Source organism: Moschus berezovskii, chromosome 11 (genome assembly GCF_049115385.1).
Source record: "Moschus berezovskii isolate FMDL1 chromosome 11, NW_MosBer_1.0, whole genome shotgun sequence".
NCBI classification, from domain to species: domain Eukaryota; kingdom Metazoa; phylum Chordata; class Mammalia; order Artiodactyla; family Moschidae; genus Moschus; species Moschus berezovskii.
Window position 1 is genome coordinate 80207235 of NC_142470.1, and position 20426 is coordinate 80227660.

The 20426-nt window shown below is 39.0% G+C and overlaps 2 protein-coding genes across 4 annotated transcripts in view; one reads left to right on the forward strand and one right to left on the reverse strand.

Annotated features, from left to right (window-relative positions):
* Window positions 1–20426, forward strand: part of SRBD1 (S1 RNA binding domain 1) — a 253401-nt gene that overhangs the window by 46556 nt on the left and 186419 nt on the right. For all 3 annotated transcript variants that reach the window (XM_055400672.2, XM_055400673.2, XM_088841507.1), the window contains exons 10-11: window positions 16495–16598; window positions 19472–19579. In XM_055400672.2, coding sequence (XP_055256647.2) covers window positions 16495–16598; window positions 19472–19579 — 212 coding nt within the window. The remainder of the gene's footprint in view (window positions 1–16494; window positions 16599–19471; window positions 19580–20426) is intronic.
* Window positions 6691–7453, reverse strand: LOC129539765 (UPF0690 protein C1orf52 homolog). The gene is made up of 2 exons (XM_055400675.2): window positions 7177–7453; window positions 6691–7052 (listed from the first exon to the last, which is right to left on the reverse strand). The coding sequence occupies exons 1-2, from the start codon at window positions 7451–7453 to the stop codon at window positions 6784–6786; spliced, it is 546 nt and encodes a 181-aa protein (XP_055256650.2). The 3' UTR covers window positions 6691–6783.

Sequence of the window (20426 nt, forward strand, 5' to 3'; positions counted from 1 at the left end):
CAGTAATTCTTTGGCCACCTGATGTGAAGATCCGACTCATTTGAAAAGACCCGGATTCTGGGAAAGATAGAAGGCTGGAGGAGAAGGGGACAACAAACAGAGGGCGAGATGGTTGGATGGCGTTGCTGACTCGATGGACATGAGTTTGAGCAAGCTCCAGGAGATGGTGGAGGACAGGGAAACCTGGTGTGCTGCAGCCCATGGGGTCGCAAAGAGTCGGACACGACTGAGCGACTGAACAACAAGACAGGATTCACCGTTCTAGATGCCATGAAGACCGTTTGTGATTCATGGGAAGAGATACGGTATCAATGTTAATAGGAATTTGGGAGAAGTTGATTTCAGTTTTTATGGGTGACTTTTAAGGGTTCAAGACTTCAGTGAAGGAAATAACCGCAGCTATGATAGAAATAGCAAGAAAACTAGAATTAGAAGTAGAGCCTAAAGATGTGCAAGAATTGTTATCTCGTGATTTAATTAATGGATGAGGAGTTACTTTTTATGGATGAGCAAAGAAAGATGTTTCTGTGATATGGAATCTACTCCTAGTGCAGATGTTGGAAAGATTGTTCAGATGGCAACAAATGATTTATTATTAGAATGTTACATCAGCTTTGTGGATAAAACAGTGTCAGGTTTTGAAGGGATTGATTCCAGGTTCTACTGTGGGTAAAATGCTGTCAGCATTTGCCTGTTACAAAGAAATTGCTCCTGAAAGGAAGGGTCAATTGATGAGCCAAACTTCATTGTTGTCTTATTTTAAGAAATTGTCATAGCCACCGCAATCTTCTGCAGCCACCACCCAGATTATTCAGCAGGCATCAACACTGAGGTAAGACCCTCCACAAACAAAAAGATTATGAATTGCTGAAGGTTCAGATGATAATTAGTACTGTTTAGCAATGAAGTATTTAAAAAAATTTTAAACTATTCATTGAAACACAGTTGTACAATTTTATATAAATTGCATATATCCATTAACAAATTTTAAAGGTTTATGCTCCATTTATAGTCATTGTAAAATATTGGTTATATTCCCTGTGTTGTACAGTAGCTTATTTTATACATAGTAGTTTGTAAGCCTTTAAAAAAAAAATTTTGTCTATTTCTTTTCATTTCCTTTTTTGGCTGCCCTGGGTCTTTGTTGTGGCGTGGAGGCTTCCTCTAGTTGTGGAGAGCAGGAGCTGCCCTTTGTTGTGCTGAGAGGACTTCTCACTGTGCTGACTTCTCCTGTTGTGGAGGGTGGGCTCTGGAGCCCTAGCTCAGTGGGTGTGCACACAGACTTAGTTGCTCCATGGCACGGGGGATCCTCCTGGACCAGGAGGTGAACCCATGTCCCCTGCTTCAGCAGGTGAATTCCTAACTCCTAGACCACCAGGGAAGTCCCTAGTTTGTACTTCTTAATCCCCTTCCCCTATCTTTTCCTCTCCTCCGTTCCCTCACCCCACTGGTACACTAGTTTGTTCTATCTGAGAATCTTTTTTTTTGCTGTATTCTGTAATTTGTTTTATTTTTATATTCCGCATATAAGTGATATCATATAATATTTTTCTTCTCTATCTGGCTTATTTCACTTAGCATAATACCCTCCCTGTTCATTCATGTTGTTGAATATGACAAAAATTTTGTTCTTTTTTATGGCTGTGCGTGTGTGTGTGTGTGTGTGTTGATATATACCACATCTTCTTTATGCGTTCTTCTGTTGAAGGACACTTAATTTGCTTTCATATCTTGGCAGTTGTAAATAATTTGGCTTTGAACATTACGGTGTATATATCTTTCTGAGTTAGCGGTTTTGTTTTGGATATACACTCAGGAGTGGAATTGCTGGGTCATATGACAGTTCTACTTTTAGTTTTTTGAGGAACGTCCATACTGTTTTACCCAGTGGCTGCACCAATTTACATTCCCAGCAACTGTTTACAGGGTTCCCTTTTCCATATCCTTGCCAACATTTGTTATTTGTGTTCTTTTTGATGATAGCCGCTTTTAAATTAAGGTATGTACACTTTTTTAAGACATATTGTTACTGTATACCTAGACTACAGTATAATATAACTTTTATATGCACTGGGTAACCAAAAATATGACTGGCTTGATTGTGATAGTTGCTTTATTGTAGTAGTCTGAAGCTGAATCTGCAGTATCTCTGAGATTCACCTGTATTCTCTGACTTTATGACACAGTCACAATTGTTCCCTTTGTCCTTGATACTTGAAGGACAGCTTGGCTCAGTGAAATATTTTTTGCTGCATTTCCTTTCCTTATGTTTGTCAAATATGTTTCTTTGTTGTCTTGCTATGTGTGTTTTTTTTGCTTGCTTGTTTTTGGAAATCAGATGTCAGTCTAATTTTCTGTTTTCTAGAAGTGCTGAAGATGTGGACACTGAGTTGTTTATTCCTTTATTTTATTGGTTTATAGAAGGATGAGGGAGATTTAGAATCAGGACACTGCCAATGTTCTTTAAACCCGGAATTCCTCAAGAAATAATTTTTAAAACTTATTTTGTCCTCCTTTCTGAATTTTACTATTATGCTGCTGCTAAGTCACTTCAGTCGTGTCCGACTCTGTGTGACCCCATAGATGGAAGCCCACCAGGCTCCCCCATCCCTTTACTATTACAAGGAGAAGATAATGAAACGGACATTGTACAGGAGACAGGGAGCAAGACCATCCCCATGAAAAAGAAATGCAAAAAAGCAAAATGGCTGTCTGAGGAGGCCTTACAGATAGCTGGGAAAAGAAGAGAAGCCAAAAGCAAAGGAGAAAAGGAAAGATATACCCATTTGAATGCAGAGTTCCAGAGAATAGAAAGAAGAGATTAGAAAGTCTTCCTCAGCAATCAATGCAAAGAAATAGAGGAAAATGATAGAATGGGAAAGACTAGAGATCTCTTCAAGAAAATTAGAGTTACCAAGGGAACATTTCATGCAAAGATGGGCTCGATAAAGGACAGAAATGGTATGGACCTAACAGAAGCAGAAGATATTAAGAAGAGGTGGCAAGAATACACAGGAGAACTGTACAAAAAAGATCTTCACGACCAAGATAATCATGAAGGTGTGATCACTCACACTCACATAGAGCCAGACTTCCTGGAATGTGAAGTCAGGTGGGCCTTAGGATGCATCACTACAAACAAAGCTAGTGGAGGTGATGGAATTCCAGTTGAGCTAGTTCAAATCCTAAAAGATGATGCTGTGAAAGTGCTGCACTCAATATGCCAGCAAATTTGGAAAACTCAGCAGTGACCACAGGACTGGAAAAGGTCAGTCTTCATTCCAATCCCAAAGAAAGGCAATGCCAAAGAATGCTCAAACTACTGCACAATTGCACTCATCTCACACGCTAGTAAACTCATGCTCAAAATTCTCCAAGCCAGGCTTCAGCAATATGTGAATTGTGAACTTCCAGATGTTCAAGCTGGTTTTAGAAAAGGCAGAGGCACCAGAGATCAAATTGCCAACATCTGCTGGATCATGGACAAAGCAAGAGAGTTCCAGAAAAACATCTATTTCTCCTTTATTAACTATGCCAAAGCCTTTGACTGTGTGGATCACAACAAACTGTATAAAATTCTGAAAGAGATGGGAATACCAGACCACCTGACCTGCCTCTTGAGAAACCTGTATACAGGTCAGAAAGCAACAGCTAGAACTGGACATGGAACAACAGTCTGGTTCCAAATAGGAAAAGGAGTACATCAAGGCTGTATATTGTCACCTTGCTTATTTAACTTATATGCAGAATACGTCATAAAAGATGCTGGGCTGAAGGAAGCACAAGCTGGAATCAAGATTGCCGGGAGAAATATCAATCACCTCAGTTATGCAGATGACACCACCCTTATGGCAGAAAGTGAGGAAGAACTAAAGAGCCTTTTGATGAAAGTGAAAGAAGAGAGTGAAAAAGTTGGCTTAAAGCTCAACATTCAGAAAACTAAAATCATGGCATCTAGTCCCATCACTTCATGGCAAATAGATGGGGAAGCAGTAGAAACATTGTCAGACTTTATTTTTCTGGGCTCCATATCACTGCAGATGGTGATTGTAGCCATGAAATTAAAAGACGCTTGCTCCTTGGAAGAAAAGTTATAACCAACCTAGACAGCATATTAATAAGCAGAGACATTACTTTGTCAGCAAAGGTCCGTCTAGTCTGCTAAGCTGCTAAGTCACTTCAGTCATGTCCGACTCTGTGCAACCCCATAGACGGAAGCCCACCAGGCTCCCCCGTCCCTGGGATTCTCCAGGCAAGAACACTGGAGTGGGTTGCCATTTCCTTCTCCAATGTGTGAAAGTGAAAAGTGAGAGTGAAGTTGCTCAGTTGTGTCCGACCCTTAGCGACCCCACGGACTACAGCCAACCAGGCTCCTCCATCCATGGGATTTTCTAGGCAAGAGTACTGGAAATTTTTCCAGTGGTCATGTATGGATGTGAGAGTTGGACTCAGAGGAAGCTGAACGCAGAAGAATTGATGCTTTTGAACTGTAGTGTTGGAGAAGACTCTCGAGAGTCCCTTGGACTGCAAGGAGATCCAACCAGTCCATTCTAAAGGAGATCAGTCCTTGATGTTCATTGGAGGGACTGATGTTGAAGCTGAAACTCCAATACTTTGGCCACCTGATGTGAAGAACTGACTCATTGGAAAAGACCCTCATGCTGGGAAAGATTGAGGGCAGGAGGAGAAGGGGACGACAGAGAAGAGATGGTTGGATGGCATGACTAAAACAATGAACATGGGTTTAGGTGGACTCTGGGAATGGGTGATGGACAGGGAGGCCTGGTGTGCTGCAGTTCATGGGGTCCCAAAGAATCGCACACGACTGAGAGACTGAACTGAACTGAACTGAATGAAAAAGTCTAGAATATGTTACTTATCGTAATGATGTTTAGTTATCATCACTAAAATTTTTGAAAACTTATGGTGGTATACATGTGAAAATGTTTATTTTTATTTTGTGTGTGTTTAACAGCAAAGAATCTTCAGTTATGCTACAAATATTTCTGAACACTTACTGTGCATTGGTTCCTTCTTAGGGTTTATAGGTGACATGGTCCCTGCTGTTGAGCTTTTGAAGTGTTTCACTGTTATATATAAATTGTCTGCTTTACTTTTGTGTTCACTGTATCATATGGGGTAAAGTGCATACTTCTGATAATTGGAAAAGTTGTTAAGAGTGAAATTTTACTTCCCTACTTAATGTCTACTGATAGAGCCTAATGAAAAAGATTTTTAGCAAAACCAGTTACTAAACTACTAAAATTCCTTTTGCAGAAATGATTGTGGTGTTAGACGTTGTCTCCTTTGATTTAATTTTATTGCAACTTTGGAAAAAATAGTTTTATTCTGTTAATAATAAATATGAATAATACTTCTGTTTTCAATGCTTGAAAACATTTTGGTTTCTGCATTTTAACTAGTATGCGTAACACATGTGACACTGAGTTAGTTGTTGTTGCATTTAAATTTGTGATTGACACGGGTTTCTTTTTTTTTCTTTTTTTTTAAAGGCTGCAAATTTGTTTCTTTCTAATTTTATTTATTTATTTTTGGCTGTGCTGGGTCTTCGCGGCTGTGCAGGCTTTTCTCTAGTTGAGGCAAGCTAGGGGGTCTACTCTCTAGTTGCAGTGCGAGGGCTTCTCATTGCAGGGGCTTCTCTTGTTGTGGAGCACAGGCTTTAGGGCATGCAGGCTTCAGCAGTTGGCACATGGGCCAGTAGCTGTGGAGTGCACGCTTAGTTGCTCTGCAGCATATGGGATTTACCCGGACCAGGGATCGAACCTGTGACTCGTGCATTGGCAGGCAGATTCTCTACCACTGAACCACCAGGGAACCCTGACAAGGGTTTCTAAGTGTGACAATACTAAGACCTGAGAAAGTTTTGGGAATGTCAGTTTTGAAAAACAGCCCTGTGTTTTGAGAGCTTTTCAGTTATCTTAGAGGCTAGAGTGATGATTTGCCAGGTCAGAAAGATACTTTTTCAATCCCTGTGATGCTAAGGCCTCATGTCCCCAACTCTAAACTCTGCTTTTTCACCTGCACGTAGATAGCCAAGCATATAGCATCCCAGAATACAGCAGCAAGGGAGAATGATGACAGACCATGATCAAGGAACAACAGTGGCTAGAACTCCTTCTCTAAATACTGTGGGAAGAGCTGTTGTCACTGTCTACTAAATTTACATTAATTTTTCTTGCTGCATCTTGTTTTCTCTTTTTGTACATTGGTCCTTAGTGTGCTCCTTTCCACAACGTGGATTTGTAACTGAGCCTTCCCATTCTTTTTTAATAATAGCTTCTTTCCCTGATGTCTTACTTTCTGTGTCTTTTTTTTTCCAAATGTTAATATTATGCAGTAATATCGGTAAATTTATTTCCATGATCTATTTACACTGTACAAACATTGTTGAAAAGCACCCTACAAGTTCACAGTACATTACAATATATTTACTTTAAAAATATACTTCTTTATAAAAGCTTCATAGAACATCGGCATGTTAACTTGGGATGAAACTCAAAGCATGTCACCAATTCTGTGGTAGCAAGAATGCTTCCAGGCATTGTCAATTACACAATCACAAGTTACCATTTCAGTTTTAAATACATATTTTTAAATAAAAAATGAATTCTACAGTGGAAAGTTCTGGCAGGAATACTCATTAGTTAATTAGCATATTTTCATGGAGATGTTGTTTCATAATAATTTACAGTATCAACTTAAGTTTGCCAAAAAGACCCATTTCACCAAGCTTTGCAGTCCAAAGATTCTTGTCATTCTTGTCTATTTTTTCTTCTTTGTTGGTTCTCCCAGTTCTATTTTGCACTTTTTAGAAGTATGCTCATCTTTTTCATCATCTGATTCCACTGTCTCCTTCCCTTCTGGTAGAAGCCTAGCTTTCTTAGCATTCTGTGGGGCATCATCACCATTGTCCTTATATATGTCCTTATATATTGCCATATCCAGCTCTGGAGGGGGAGGTTTCTTCTCTGTAGAGTAGGTCTCTAGAGGTGGTACATAGTTTGACTTCCATATTTGAATTCCTTTGGAGGCAAAGAAGAATCCAGTCTCAGATACTACGCCAAGGCTGACCCCTTCAGGAGGCTGCAGGAGACACTGTCTTGGAGGCAGCACCGCAGGCACTTCGGCGTCAAAGGGAAGGGGTCTCTGGGAGAAGCTCCTCTGGAGCTTTGACGACGTGCCTCTCCCAGTCAATCTGTTTGTTGAGCAGATTGTAAAGAAATGCCGGGCGAGTCACGCTCCGGAACAGCTCTTCTGGCCCAGGCAGCCGCTTCTCCGCCTTGTTCCCATAGCCGCCGGCCGACTTAGCTGGATCTTGGGCCTTACGACTTGTCTCCTCCGGCTCGCTGTTATCCTCCTCGTCCGAGGAGCCTGAGCTGCTGCTCCCGTAAGCTGCGAAATAGCTCAGAGGATCCTTCTCCTCCGCTGCCATGACTGCTGCACCGGTCTGCACTTTCTGTGTCTTTTAACAGTACCTCTTTTACATTCAATGCTGCTGTCATCTACAGTAATTCTGGTGTATCTTTCAGTTCTGTTCAGCTATTCAGTCGTGTCCAACTCTTTGCAACCCCATGGACTGTAGGACGCCAGGCTTCCCTGTCCATCATCAACTCCTGGAGCTTGCTCAAACTCATGTCCATTGATGAGTCAGTGATGCCATCCAACCGTCTCATCCTTTGTTGTCCCCGTCTCCTCCTGCCTTCAGTCTTTCCCAGCATCGGAGTCTTTTCACATGTGTCAGTTCTTCACATTAGGTGGCCAGAGTACTGGAGTTTCAGCTTCAGCACCAGTCCTTTCAGTGAATATTCAGGACTGATTTCCTTTAGGATGGACTGGTTGGATTTCCTTGAGTCCATGGGGCTCTCAAGAGTCTTCTTCAACACCACAATTCAAAAACTTCAATTCTTCGGCACTCAGCTTTTTTTTTTATAGTCCAGCTCTCACATCAGTACATGGCTACTGAAAAAGCCATAGTTTTGACTGTATGGACCTTTGTCAGACAAGCAAAGTAATGTCTCTGCTTTTTAAAACAAATTTTTTTAATTGAAGGATAATTGCTTTACAGAATTTTGTGGTTTTCTGTCATACGTCAACAAGAATCAGCCATAGGTATACCCATGTCCCCTCCCTTCCACATCTCCCTCCCATCTCCCTTCCCACTCCACCCTTCAGCCTGTCACAGAGCCCCTGTTTGAGTTCCCGGAGTCTTATAGAAATTTCCCACTGGCTATCTGTTTTACACGTGGTATTGTAAATTTCTGTGTTACTCTCTCCATACGTCTCCCTTTCTCTCTCCTCTCCTCCCACCGTGTTCATAGGTCTGTTCTCCATGTCGGTTTCTGCATTGCCACCCTGAAAATAAATTCATCAGGGCCGTCTCTTCAGATTCCATAATATGTGTCAGTGTACGGTATTTATATTTCTCTTTCTGACCTACTTCACTCTGTATAATGGGCTCTAGTTTCGTCCACCTCACTGGAACAGTATTCCATTGTATATATGTACCACAGCTTCTTTATCCATTTTCTGATGATGGACATCAGGTTGCTTCTATGTTCTAGCTGTTGTAAATAGCGCTGCAATGAACATTGGGGTACGTGTATCTTTTTCATTTTTGATTTCTTCAGGGTGTATGCCTAGAAGTGGGATTGCTGGGTTATAAGGTGGTGTCATTCCCAGCTTTTTAAGGAGTCTCCACACCATCTTCCTTAGTGGCTGCATCAGTTTACATTCACAGTAGCCGTGCAAGAGCGTTCCCGTTTCTCCACACCCTCTTCAGCATTTATTGTTTGTAGAGTTTTTGATGATGGTCTTTCTCACTCCTGTGAGGTGGTATCTCATTGTAGTTTTGATTTCCATTTATCTGATAGTGACATTGAGCATCTTTTCATGTGCTTGTTCGCTATCTATGTCTTCTTTGGAGGAATGTCTCTTGAGGTCCCTTTCCCACTTTTTTATTGGGTTGTTTGTTTTTTTGGTATTGAATTGTATAAGCTGCTTGTATGTTTTGGAAATTAATTCTTTATCAGTCATTTCCCTTGGTATTAGTTTCTCCATTCTGAGGGCTGTCTTCACCTTGTTTGTAGTTTCCTTTGTTGTGCAAAAGCTTTCAAGTTTAATTAGGTCCCACTTGTTTATTTTTGTTTTTATTTCCATTACTCTGGGAGGTGAGTCATAGAAGATCTTCAGTTTAGTTCAGTTCAGTCGCTCAGTCGTAACCGACTCTTTGCGACCCCATGAATCACAGCACGCCAGGCCTCCCTGTCTATCACCAACTCCTGGAGTTCACTTAAACTCATGTCCATCGAGTCGGTGATGCCATCCAGCTATCTCATCCTCTTGTCCCCTTCTCCTACTGCCCCCACTCCTTCCCAGCATCAGAGTCTTTTCCAGTGAGTCAACTCTTCGCATGAGGTGGCCAAAATCATTGAGTGTTCTGCCTATGTTCTCTTCTAAGAGTTTAATATTTTCTGGTGTTACATTTACACATGGTATTGTAAATTTCTGTGTTACTCTCTCCATGGACCTTTAATCCATTTTGAGTTCTGCTTTTTAATATGCTGTCTAGGATGGTCATGGGTTTTCTTCCAAGGAGCAAGCGTCTTTTAATTTCATCGGTGCAGCACTGTTTATAATAGCCAGGACATGGAAGCAACCTAGATGTCCATCTGCAGACGAATGGATAAGAAAGCTTTGGTACATATACACAATGGAGTATTACTCAGCCATTAAAAAGAATGCATTTGAATCAGTTCTAATGAGGTGGATGAAACTGGACCCTATTATACAGAGTGAAGTAAGCCAGAAAGAAAAACACCAGTACAGTATACTAACACATATATATGGAATTTAGAGAGATGCAAATGATAACCCTGTATACGAGACAGCAAAAGAGACACAGATACATAGAACAGTCTTTGGGACTCTGTGGGAGAGGGTGAGAGTGGGATGATTTGGGAGAATGACATTGAAACATGTATATTATCATATGTGAAACGAATCACCAGTTCAGGGTCGATGCATGTTACAGGATGCTCGGGGCTGGTGTGTGTGGATGACCCAGAGGGAGGATAAGGGGAGGAGGGAGGTGGGAGGGGGGTTCAGGAAGGGGAACTTATGTACACCCGGGGCGGATTCATGTCAATGTGTGGCAAAACCAACCAATATAATATTGTAAAACAATTAGCCTCCGATAAAAATAAATAAATAAAATAAAAATTTCCTCGCTGCAGCCACCATCCACAGTGATTTTGGAGCCCCAAAAATAAAGTCTTTCACTGTTTCCATTGTTTCTCTATTTTCCATGAAGTGATGGGACTGGATGCCATGATCTTAGTTTTCTGAATGTTGAGTTTTAAGCCAACTTTTTCACTCTCTTCTTTTACTTTCATCAAGCAGCTCTTTAGTGCTTCTTCACTTTCTGTCGTAAGGGTAGTGTCATATGCGTATCTGAGGTTATTGATATTTCTCCTGGCAGTCTTGATTCCAACTTGTGCTTCATCCAGCCCGGCATTTCTCATGATGTACTCTGCATACAAGTTAAATAAGCAGGGTGACAATATACGGCCTTGATGTACTCCTTTCCTGATTTGGAACCAGTCCATGTCCAGTTCTAACTGTTGCTTTTTGACCTGCATACAGGTTTCTCAAGAGGCAGGTCAGGTGGTCTGATATTCCCATCTCTTTAAGAATTTTCCAGTTTGTTGTGATACACACAGTTACATGCTTTGGCACAATCAATAAAGCAGAATTAGATGTTTTTCTGGAGATTCGTGCTTTTTCTATGATCCAGTGGATGTTGGCAGTTTGACCTCTGGTTCCTCTGCCTTTTCTAAATCCAAGTTGAAAATCTAGAAGTTCACAGTTCATGTACTGTTGATGAAGCCTGCTGCTGCTGCTGCTGCTAAGTCACTTCAGTCGTGTCCAACTCTGTGTGACCCCATAGATGGAAGCCCACCAGGCTCCCCCGTCCCTGGGATTCTCCAGGCAAGAACACTGGAGTGGGTTGGAGAATATTGAGCATTAGTTTGCTACCATGTGAGATGAGTACACTTGTGTGGTCTCTAGTTTGAACATTCTTTGGCATTTCCTTTCTTTGGGATTCAAATGAAAACCGACCTTTTCCAGTCCTGTGCTACTGCTGAGTTCTCTGGATTTGCTGGCATATTGAGTGCATCACCTTCACAGCATCATCTTTTAGGATTTGAAATAGCTCAACTGGAATTCGATCACCTCCACTAGCTTTGTTCATATTGATCCTTTATAGAAATTGTTAAATAAAACAGCGCCCACAATAATATATTTTGATATAGTAGTTTATTGATTTTCTTTAAGATAAAAAGTGGATTTATTTAGAGAGAAACACACTCCCCCGACAGAGTGTGGGCCATCTGAGAAGGTGAGTTGGCCATGTAGTATATTTTTATAAATAAAGATTAAATAACTTCTTCCACTCTATTATTGTATTCTGCATGAATGATTTTATTACCTACAAATCCTTGGATGAAGAATTTTTATTTACTGTTGAGTGTTCCTTTCAGTATTTTAGAGAACTGGCAGACATTGAAAGTTATGTCCAGCCCCAAATAAAGTTTATTTTGCATTATAATTTATTTTTAAGTGATTATTTCTGCCAGTGTTTACCTTAGAAATGTCTCAAAATACATTTAAAGTGTTTTTAAAGTATCTATAGTTTTTTAAACTTTGACAGTTTATTCTGTATTTAACATTTTACTTGAAAATTCTTTTAAAATTTATATAAAGTTTCAAAAAGATATATACTTTTCCTTTTTACGTAGCAGTGAAATTGCTGAATTATATAGTATCTCTCTTTAATATTTTGAAGAACTGCCATACTGTTGTCCAAAGTGGCTACACTATTTTACCTTTCCACCAACAGTTTATGAGGATTCTATTTCTTTTTATCCTAATCCATACTTATTCACTGTCTTTTTTACTGTGGCCATTTTATTATGAAGTCATATCTCATTATGGTTTTGATTTGCATTTCTCTAGTAAAAACCGATGTTTCGCATCTTTTTATGTACTCATTGAACATTTCTATATTATGTTTGAAAAAATATGTCTGTGGCCCTTTTGAATGTTTTTAGTTAGGTTGTGTCTTTTTACTGTTGAGTTATGAGTTGTATGTTCAGGTATAAGTCCTTTGTATAATGTATGATTTGCAAAACTTTTAAAAATATTTTTGCTAAGGGCTTTCTTTTCACTTTCTTGATGGTGTTCTTTGAGGTATAAAGAGTATAATCTTGTTGAAGTAGAATCTTTGTATTTTTTTCTTGTGTTGATTATCCTTGTGGTGTTTTACCTAAGGCTTTATGTAACTTAAGACTATGTATTTTCTCATGTATTTTCTTCTAAGTGTCTTATATCAACGGGTGTGATCAATTTTGAGTTAGTTTTTGTATATGTTGTGTGGAAACAATCCAACTTCATAGTTATGCATGTGACCATCCATTGTCCCAGAGTAACTTATTGAAAAGGCTATATTCCCCATTAAATTGTCTTAGCACCCTTGTTGACATTCACTTGACGGTAGATGTATAGATTTATTTCTGGACTGTCAGTTCTATTCTGTTGATCTGTATGTTTATCTTTAATGCCACACTGTTGTTTACTGTAGTTTGTAATTGAGAAGTGACAGTCCTCCAGGTTTGTTCTTTTTTTAAACAAGATTGACTTGGTTATGCTGGGTCCCTTTAATTTCTGTTTGAATCTTGGAATTAGTTGTTCAATTTCTTCTACAAAACTAACTGGGATTTGATAGGGATTATGAAGCTCCAATACTTTGGCCACCTCATGTGATGAGTTGACTCACTGGAAAAGACTCTGATGCTGGGAAAGGTTGGGGGTGGGAGGAGAAGGGGACAACAGAGAATGAGATGGCTGGATGGCATCACTGATGCTGTAGACATGAGTTTGAGTGAACTCCGGGAGTTGGTGATGGACAGGGAGGCCTGGCGTGCTGTGATTCATGGGGTCGTGGAGAGTCGGACACGACTGAGCGACTGAACTGAACTGAACTGATATTGAATTTATGAATTAATTTGGGGATTGTTGCGATTTAGCAATATTAAGCCTTTTGACCCATGGACCCAGGATGTCTTTCTATTTATTTAGATTCAATTAAAAAAATAATGTTTATAGTTGTCAAGAGTATAAGTTTTGAACTTATTTTGTTAAATTTATTCCTAAGTATTTTATTCTTGCTGGTGGCATGGTAAATAGAATTTTATAAAATTATTTTCGTAATGTTTATTGCTAGTGTGTAGAAATTGATTATCCTGCAACCTTGCTGAACTGTATTAGTTCAAATAATTTTATAGTGAATTTCTTAGGATTTAGTGTAAGCAAGATCATATTATCTGCAAATAGAGATAATTTTACTTCTTTCTTTTCAACCTAGAGGCCTTTTATTTCTGGCATAATTTTCCAGGATAGAACCTTTAATACAGTGTTGACTAGAAGTGCAAGAGGAGACACCCTTGTAATCGTAGAGAGAAAACATCCAGTCTTTTATTATTAAATGTTATGTTATCTGTGGAGTTTTTGTATTTACTTTTTATCATGTTGAAGAGTTTGCTTTCTGTTCCTAGTTTGCTGAGTATTTTTTATCATGAACAACTGCTGGAATTTTTTCAAATATTATTTCTGCATTTATTGACATGACCATGTAATTTTTGTTTTTTATTCTATTGTTAATGATGTATTATATTAGCTGCTTTTTGAATGTTAAACCAACCTTGCATTCCTGGAATTAATCCCTTTTGAGCTCATGTATAATTTTTAAATATGTTTATGAGTTTGGTTTACTAGTATTTTATTGAGAATGTTTGCATGTATATTCATAAGAAGTAACAGTCTTTACATTTTTCTTGAAGTGTTCTTGTCTGGATTTTGTATTAGGGTAAACAGAATCAGGAAGTTTTTTTTGTTCCTATTGTATTTTTCAAAAAGCTTGTGATGAATTGGTATTGATTCTTCTGTAAATGTTTAGTGGAATTCAGCAGTGTAGCCATATAAGCCTGGGGTTTTCCTTGTGGGAAAATTTATTCTATCTCTTCACTTGTTAGGGATCATTTTGAATTTTCTGTTTCTTTTTTGTTCTATTTTGGAAGTTGGTGTTTTTTTAGGAATTTGTTCTTTTGAGTGACCTAATTTGGCATATAGTTGTTCATAGTATTCTCTGATGGTCCCTTTTATTTTTATTTCTATAATATTCATATTAATGGCTCCTTTCATTCCTGATTTTGATAATTGGAATGTCTCCTTCTTTTCCTTGGTCATCTAGTGAAAGGCTTGTTGATTTTGCTGATATTTTCCAAGACCTAGCTTCTGGTTTTGTTGATATTTTTTGTTGTTTTCTATTCTGTATTCTCTGATGATGGGAAGGATTGGGGGTGGGAGGAGAAGGGGACGACAGAGAATGAGATGGCTGGATGGCATCACCGACTCTGTGGACATGAGTTTGAGTGAACTCCAGGAGTTGGTGATGGACAGGGAGGCCTGGTGTGCTGTGATTCATGGGGTCTTGGAGAGTCGGACACGACTGAGCGACTGAACTGAACTGAACTGAACTGATTCTGTATTTTATTTAGTTCCCTTCCATTGTTTATTATTTTCTTCCTTCTGCTTGCTTTAGGTTTGCTTTGTTTGCTCTTTTTTGAGGAGTGTTTTTAATGCGTTTTAAAATAATTATTCTTTTAATATCCTCATTAAGAGCAGAGACAGCTTGATCTCAATTTAAATTCCTCCTTTGCTACTTGCTAGCTTTTTGATTCGGAGAAGGCAATGGCAACCCACTCCAGTACTCTTGCCTAGAAAATCCCATGGGTGGAGGAGCCTGGTGGGCTGCAGTCCATGGGGTCGCTAAGGGTCGGACACGACTGAGCGACTTCACTTTCACTTTTTACTTTCACACATTGGAGAAGGAAATGGCAACCCACTCCAGTGTTCTTGCCAGGAGAATCCCAGGGACGGGGGAGCCTGGTGGGCTTCCGTCTATGGGGTCACACAGAGTCGGACATGACTGAAGTGACTTAGCAGCAGCAGCAGCTTTTTGATTTGGGACAGGTTAGTCTTAGAAGAATTATCATATAAAAGTAAGATGATAGCACATGCATTACTGGTGGCTTTGAAGGTAAGTGAGGTAATATATTTAGTGCTTAGATGGACCTGACAGTTAGTAAGTGCTCAATAAATGGTAATGATTAGTAGTTGTTAAATATTCCACTTAGAGTTTTGCATATTTGTATTTATCTTAGTGATGTCTTTTAACAAATAAAGGAAGTATATCCTTCTAAGCCTAGTTAACAGTCCCCAACCTTTTTGGCACCAGGGACCAATTTTGTGGAAGATAATTTTTCCACAATCCTGGGGTGTGGGGGGTGGGGTAGGATGTGGGGTGGATGGTTTCAGGGTTGATTTAAGCTGTTTACATTTATAGTGTGCTTTGTTTCTATTATTTCTATTTATTGTGTACTTTATTTCTATTATTGTTACATCAGCTCTACCGCAGATCATCAGGCAGTAGATACCAGAGGTTGGGAACTTCTGCTCTCAGTTCAGTTCAGTTCAGTTGTTCAGTCATGTCCTACTCTGCGACCCCATGGACTGCAGCACGCCAGGTTTCCCTGTCCATCATCAACTCCCGGAGCTTACTCAAACTCATGTCCATTAAGTCAGTGATGCCATCCAACTATCTCATCCTCTGTCGTCCCCTTCTCCTCCCACTTTGAATCTTTCCCAGTGTCAAGGTCTCTTCCAGTGAGTCAGTTCTGTGCATCAGGTGGCCAAGGTATTGGAGTTTCAGCTTCAGCATCAGTCCTTCCAATGAATATTCAGGACTGATCTCCTTTAATTTAGGACTGATCTCCTTTAGGGTGGACTGGTGTGATCTCCTTGTAGTCCAAGGGACTCTGAAGAGTCTTCTCTAACACCACAGTTCAAAAGCATCAATTCTTTGGCACTCAGCTTTCTTTATAGTCCAACTCTCACATCCATCCGTGACTACTTAAAAAACCAAAGCTTCGACTAGACAGAGCTTTCTTTGTTGGCAGAGTAATGTCTCTGCTTTTTAATATGCTGTCTAGGTTGGTCATAGCTTTTCTTCCAAGGAGCAAGCATCTTTTAATTTCATGGCTGCAGTCACCATCTACAGTAATTTTGGAACTCTAGGTGATCAAAAACTTTCAATTAGTAGAATCTGAAATGAGATTTTAGATCACCGAAGTCTCTTCCTGTGACTATTATAGACTTTGTACCTCTATTTTATTTTGGAAAAAAGTATTAAAAAATGAGTATTTTTGAATACATTCTTGGTAAATAAATGAATGCACAACTGATAGAACTCTAACCTGGGTAACCACCCAATTTGTTTCACAAGTGTTGACTGATTAAATTGATCATTTATGTATTTTGTGGATCATCATTTTTGCTCTGTGTGTTTGCACTCAGATTCTGGCAATTAACCGTGGGGAAAATTTGAAGATCCTGACTGTCAAGGTTAACATTCCTGATGAAGTAAAGATAGAGTTCTGCAGGTGGTGCATACAAAACAGGTCTGTTTATAGGTTTTTACAGAATTTTCTTTCTTTTATTTTTAAAATGCTTTATCGAGATCTATATGGAAAGATGTCCGTTGTGTTAAAAAATAAACAACAAATATAGCATCTTTTTTACATTTTTATAAAATGTGTGTGTTGAAATAGGAACTATCTGGGAAGTATGTAAGAATTATTAATAATGGCTATTTCTGGGAAGAAGGACTTTCAGTTTAATCTGTATCATATAGATCTTTTATAAAGAGCATTTTTTTCTTTCTTGAAAAAGATGAATTCACAGAAACATACTATGTATAGTATATCTGAAGTCTTTTGTTCATTAAGGATAGTTGAGACAAAATTTTATCAGATATCACATGAATAATGAATGAATGACTAGCCACTAGCCTTTTTCATTTTTAAAAATTAGCTTTTAGTGTCAGTGCATGGGATAGTTTTATAAAGTAAATCATTCTGTCCCCAAATGTTTGTCATATTACTTTGAGAAAATGCTACACTAAAGTGGTTCGGTAGTAGATTTCATGTAGTAGATTTAAAGGGAACTATCCTCTATATCCATTTCTCTTTTAAATATGGGAAAATGAAAGCTAGATGGAGAGAGCCTACCTTTATCTATAGATACAAAATCGGGGTGAGTGTATTTCTTTGCCAAAGTGGAGTATATTTCTTTGTCTAAAGGGGTTAGCAAAGCATGTCTCTGTCAAAAACACACATGTAAGTCCTGGGTCTTTTTCATTTGTTTTTACTACTTTAAAAAAATTTTTTTTAAATTTTAATTTCTTTGTTTTTAATTGAAGGATGATTGCTTTACAATATTGGTTTGACTTCTGCCACACAGCAGCATGAATTAGCTATAGGTGTACATATGTCCCTTCTCTCTTGAACCTCCCTCCCACCTCCCAGCCCTGCCTAGCCCTCTAGGTTGTTACAGAGCCCCAGTTTTACAGTACTTTCTTAACCCATGTAGGTATTTGAGGTTTGTGACCTCTGTCTTAATCTGTGTGCTTCATTGTACACATCTGATATAGTATGTCTTTTGTATTGTGGGATTTAAAGTGCTGCCCTTCTTAGTATTTATTCAGAGATGTTTAACTCTTGAGTTAGAGGAAGAATCATCATCATAACAGTATTACACACTTAAAAGACTACAGTATAGTATAAACATTACTCTTATATATGCTCTGGGAAACCAAAAATGTCATGTGACTCACTCAATTGTGATACTTTATTGTGGTGGTCTGGAACCTACCTAATCGACAGTATCTCTGAGGTATGCCTATAACAGCAACAGAATATAAAAATAATAACATCTTAGTTTTCCCTACTTCTCATGCCATCAGGAATTAGGTGACAGCAGGGAGAAACAGGGTTTGGATGGAAGGAAGGATATATGTTCTACGTAAAATCACATTCATTCAAATTAAAAAGCAAAACTGTATTCTACTCAAGTGATAGCCTTCTATGGAAGGGATTCAGTTAGTTGTTATGTAGCCTTTCGTGTTTGTGTGTGTGTGTGTCTGTGTGCACACTCAGTTGTGTCTGTTTGTGACCCCATGGACTGTTGCCTGCCAGAGTCCTCTGTCCATGGAATGTTCCAGGCAAGAATGCTGGGGTGGGTTGCCATTCCTTTCTCTAAGGGATCTTCCCAACCCAGGGATCAAACCCAGGTCTCCTGCATTGCAGGCGGATTCTTTACTGCAGAGCCACTAGGGAAGCTCTTGTATCATATTATAAATGCTTAAGTATTTGTTCACTGAAATTTAGTTAATTTCCTAGCTGAGATAAGTAAGGGAGATGACAGTGTCCCTAAAGTATATAAATGGTTTATTAAAAACGATTGATAAAATATTAGTATTTTTCTATTCAAGAGCTGTTGAAGGACGCAGGCAGAAATGCTGTAGTTGTAGAGTACACAGAAGAGGTAGGGCTGAATTTGTTTGTCCTTTTTAGCTTGTGTTTTTCTCTTACTAATCTTTCTCAGATTTCTACTAATGATGGGTTTTCTGGTATTTATATTTATCAGTATGTATGCAGATATACTGCCTAGTAGAGCAGTACAGCCTCAGGAATAGAGTGAGCTCTACTCAAGAATGACAAGAAGCAATGAATAAAACAGAGTTTCTCCGTTACTCAATCTATTTTAACTCTCAGGAAGAGATTAAGAAATAGTAAAAGAAGGATACAGTACTTATCTTAGCTTCAGCTGCCATAACAAAATATCATAGACTGGGTGGCTTAAACAACAGAAATTTTCTCCCAGTTCTGGAAGCTGGAAGTCAAAGATCAAGGTCAGGCTGACTTGGATTTTGATGGGAACCCTCTTTGTGGCTTGCAGACAGTTGCCTTCTCATTAGTCCTCACCTGGCATTGCGGAGAGGCAGGTATCTGATGTTTCTTCTTATGTGGGCACTAATCCCATCATGGAGACCCTGCCTTCATGACCTCATCTAAACCTAATTATCTCCCAACAGCCCCATCTCCATCCTACTTAGGGGTTAGGGCTTCAACATATTAATTTTAGGGACATAATTCAGTCTATAGCAGTGCTTCAGTAATTTTTGTGACTTTCTTACAGCTTAAAAATTTTGGCCATTATTAATAATGCCTTGGGGACTCTCCCCAGAATAGGTTTTTCCTCCCTTAAGTTTTATGTGTGACCATGGTTACCAGGTTTTTAAAAATAAGAACTCCAGATGTTACAGTAATAATTTTCAGACATCACAGCCTCTCCTCACAGATTATGTTACTTGGGCTTCAGTAAAGTTTCTTCCCCCGCTTTTCTTTTCGACTTCCCCTCTCCTCTTCCAGGAGCCCTTTTATGGTCTTATTCTTGCTACATCAGTGTTAGTATAGGCTTTTCTTTTTTGCAGGTGGAGACCACGTGGCTTTGCAAGGCCAGAGTTAATGAAGATCTTATACAACTCACTGGATGATTCCTTTAAACGCCTTATTTATCCTCTCCTTTGTAGAGAGTTCAGGTATGCATCTTGTGTTATTTAACTTTGTGTACTGTTTACTTTTATGTATGGTAATAGGCCCATTAAAGCGTGCAGTAAATATTTGTTGATCCATTAACCAAGCCAGAGAACTGAGTCAGAATCACAGAGTCTTAAATTTAAGCCTAGATTTCAATCTGTAGAGGCATTCACATGCATAGATCACAAAACATAGCTCTTAATTACAGTATACTTTTCAAATCTTGACCACTTAATGTATACCCCTTCCAGTTCTGCAATACCAGTCTTTCAATTTGACAACCAAGCCAAACAAATGGTTTTATTGATGAGAGATTTGGCTTGGGAGAAACAAACTAAGCAGTTAATAGAGAAGTTAGTTGGCAGCAGTTTCAGAGGTAAGAGAGCCAAAAAAGGCATAAGGAAATCAGTAGAGTGCGTGATGAATATGTTACTGTGAGAGAAAGCTAATATATATGTTTTAAACTCCAAATGGGAGTTGTTCGGAGGAATAATTATCAGCAGTGATGAGCAAATATTACGAGACTGTTAAAGTGACCATCTAAATGGACTAGCGGAAGAACTAATGTTTACAAAGAACTGCAAAAGAGGTGAGGTACTGAATTATTTGTAGGGGAGGAGATGGACAGAAATGTTGGGAGGTAAAAACTCTCTTCTGTCTCTCTCTAACCTTTATCTTGGTAGTTAGCCTTTAGACACCAGCCATGCCTTCATATAGTCTTTCCTTTGTACTATAGATTTTCTTTATTCTGACTTATTTAAAGGTTTTAGCAAGAGTCACCAGAAACTATAAATTTGTAGCCATCTCTTCAGCCTCACTAGAATTTATAGCAGCCTTTGTGTTTGTCTC

Coding starts and splice junctions, on each gene's coding strand:
- LOC129539765 (XM_055400675.2), bottom strand. CDS start 7,453: ATGGCAGCGGAGGAGAAGGATCCTCTGAGCTATTTCGCAGCTTACGGG. Junction 7,053..7,176: donor CGTCAAAGCTCCAGAGGAGC/TTCTCCCAGAGA, acceptor GATTCTTCTTTG/CCTCCAAAGGAATTCAAATA.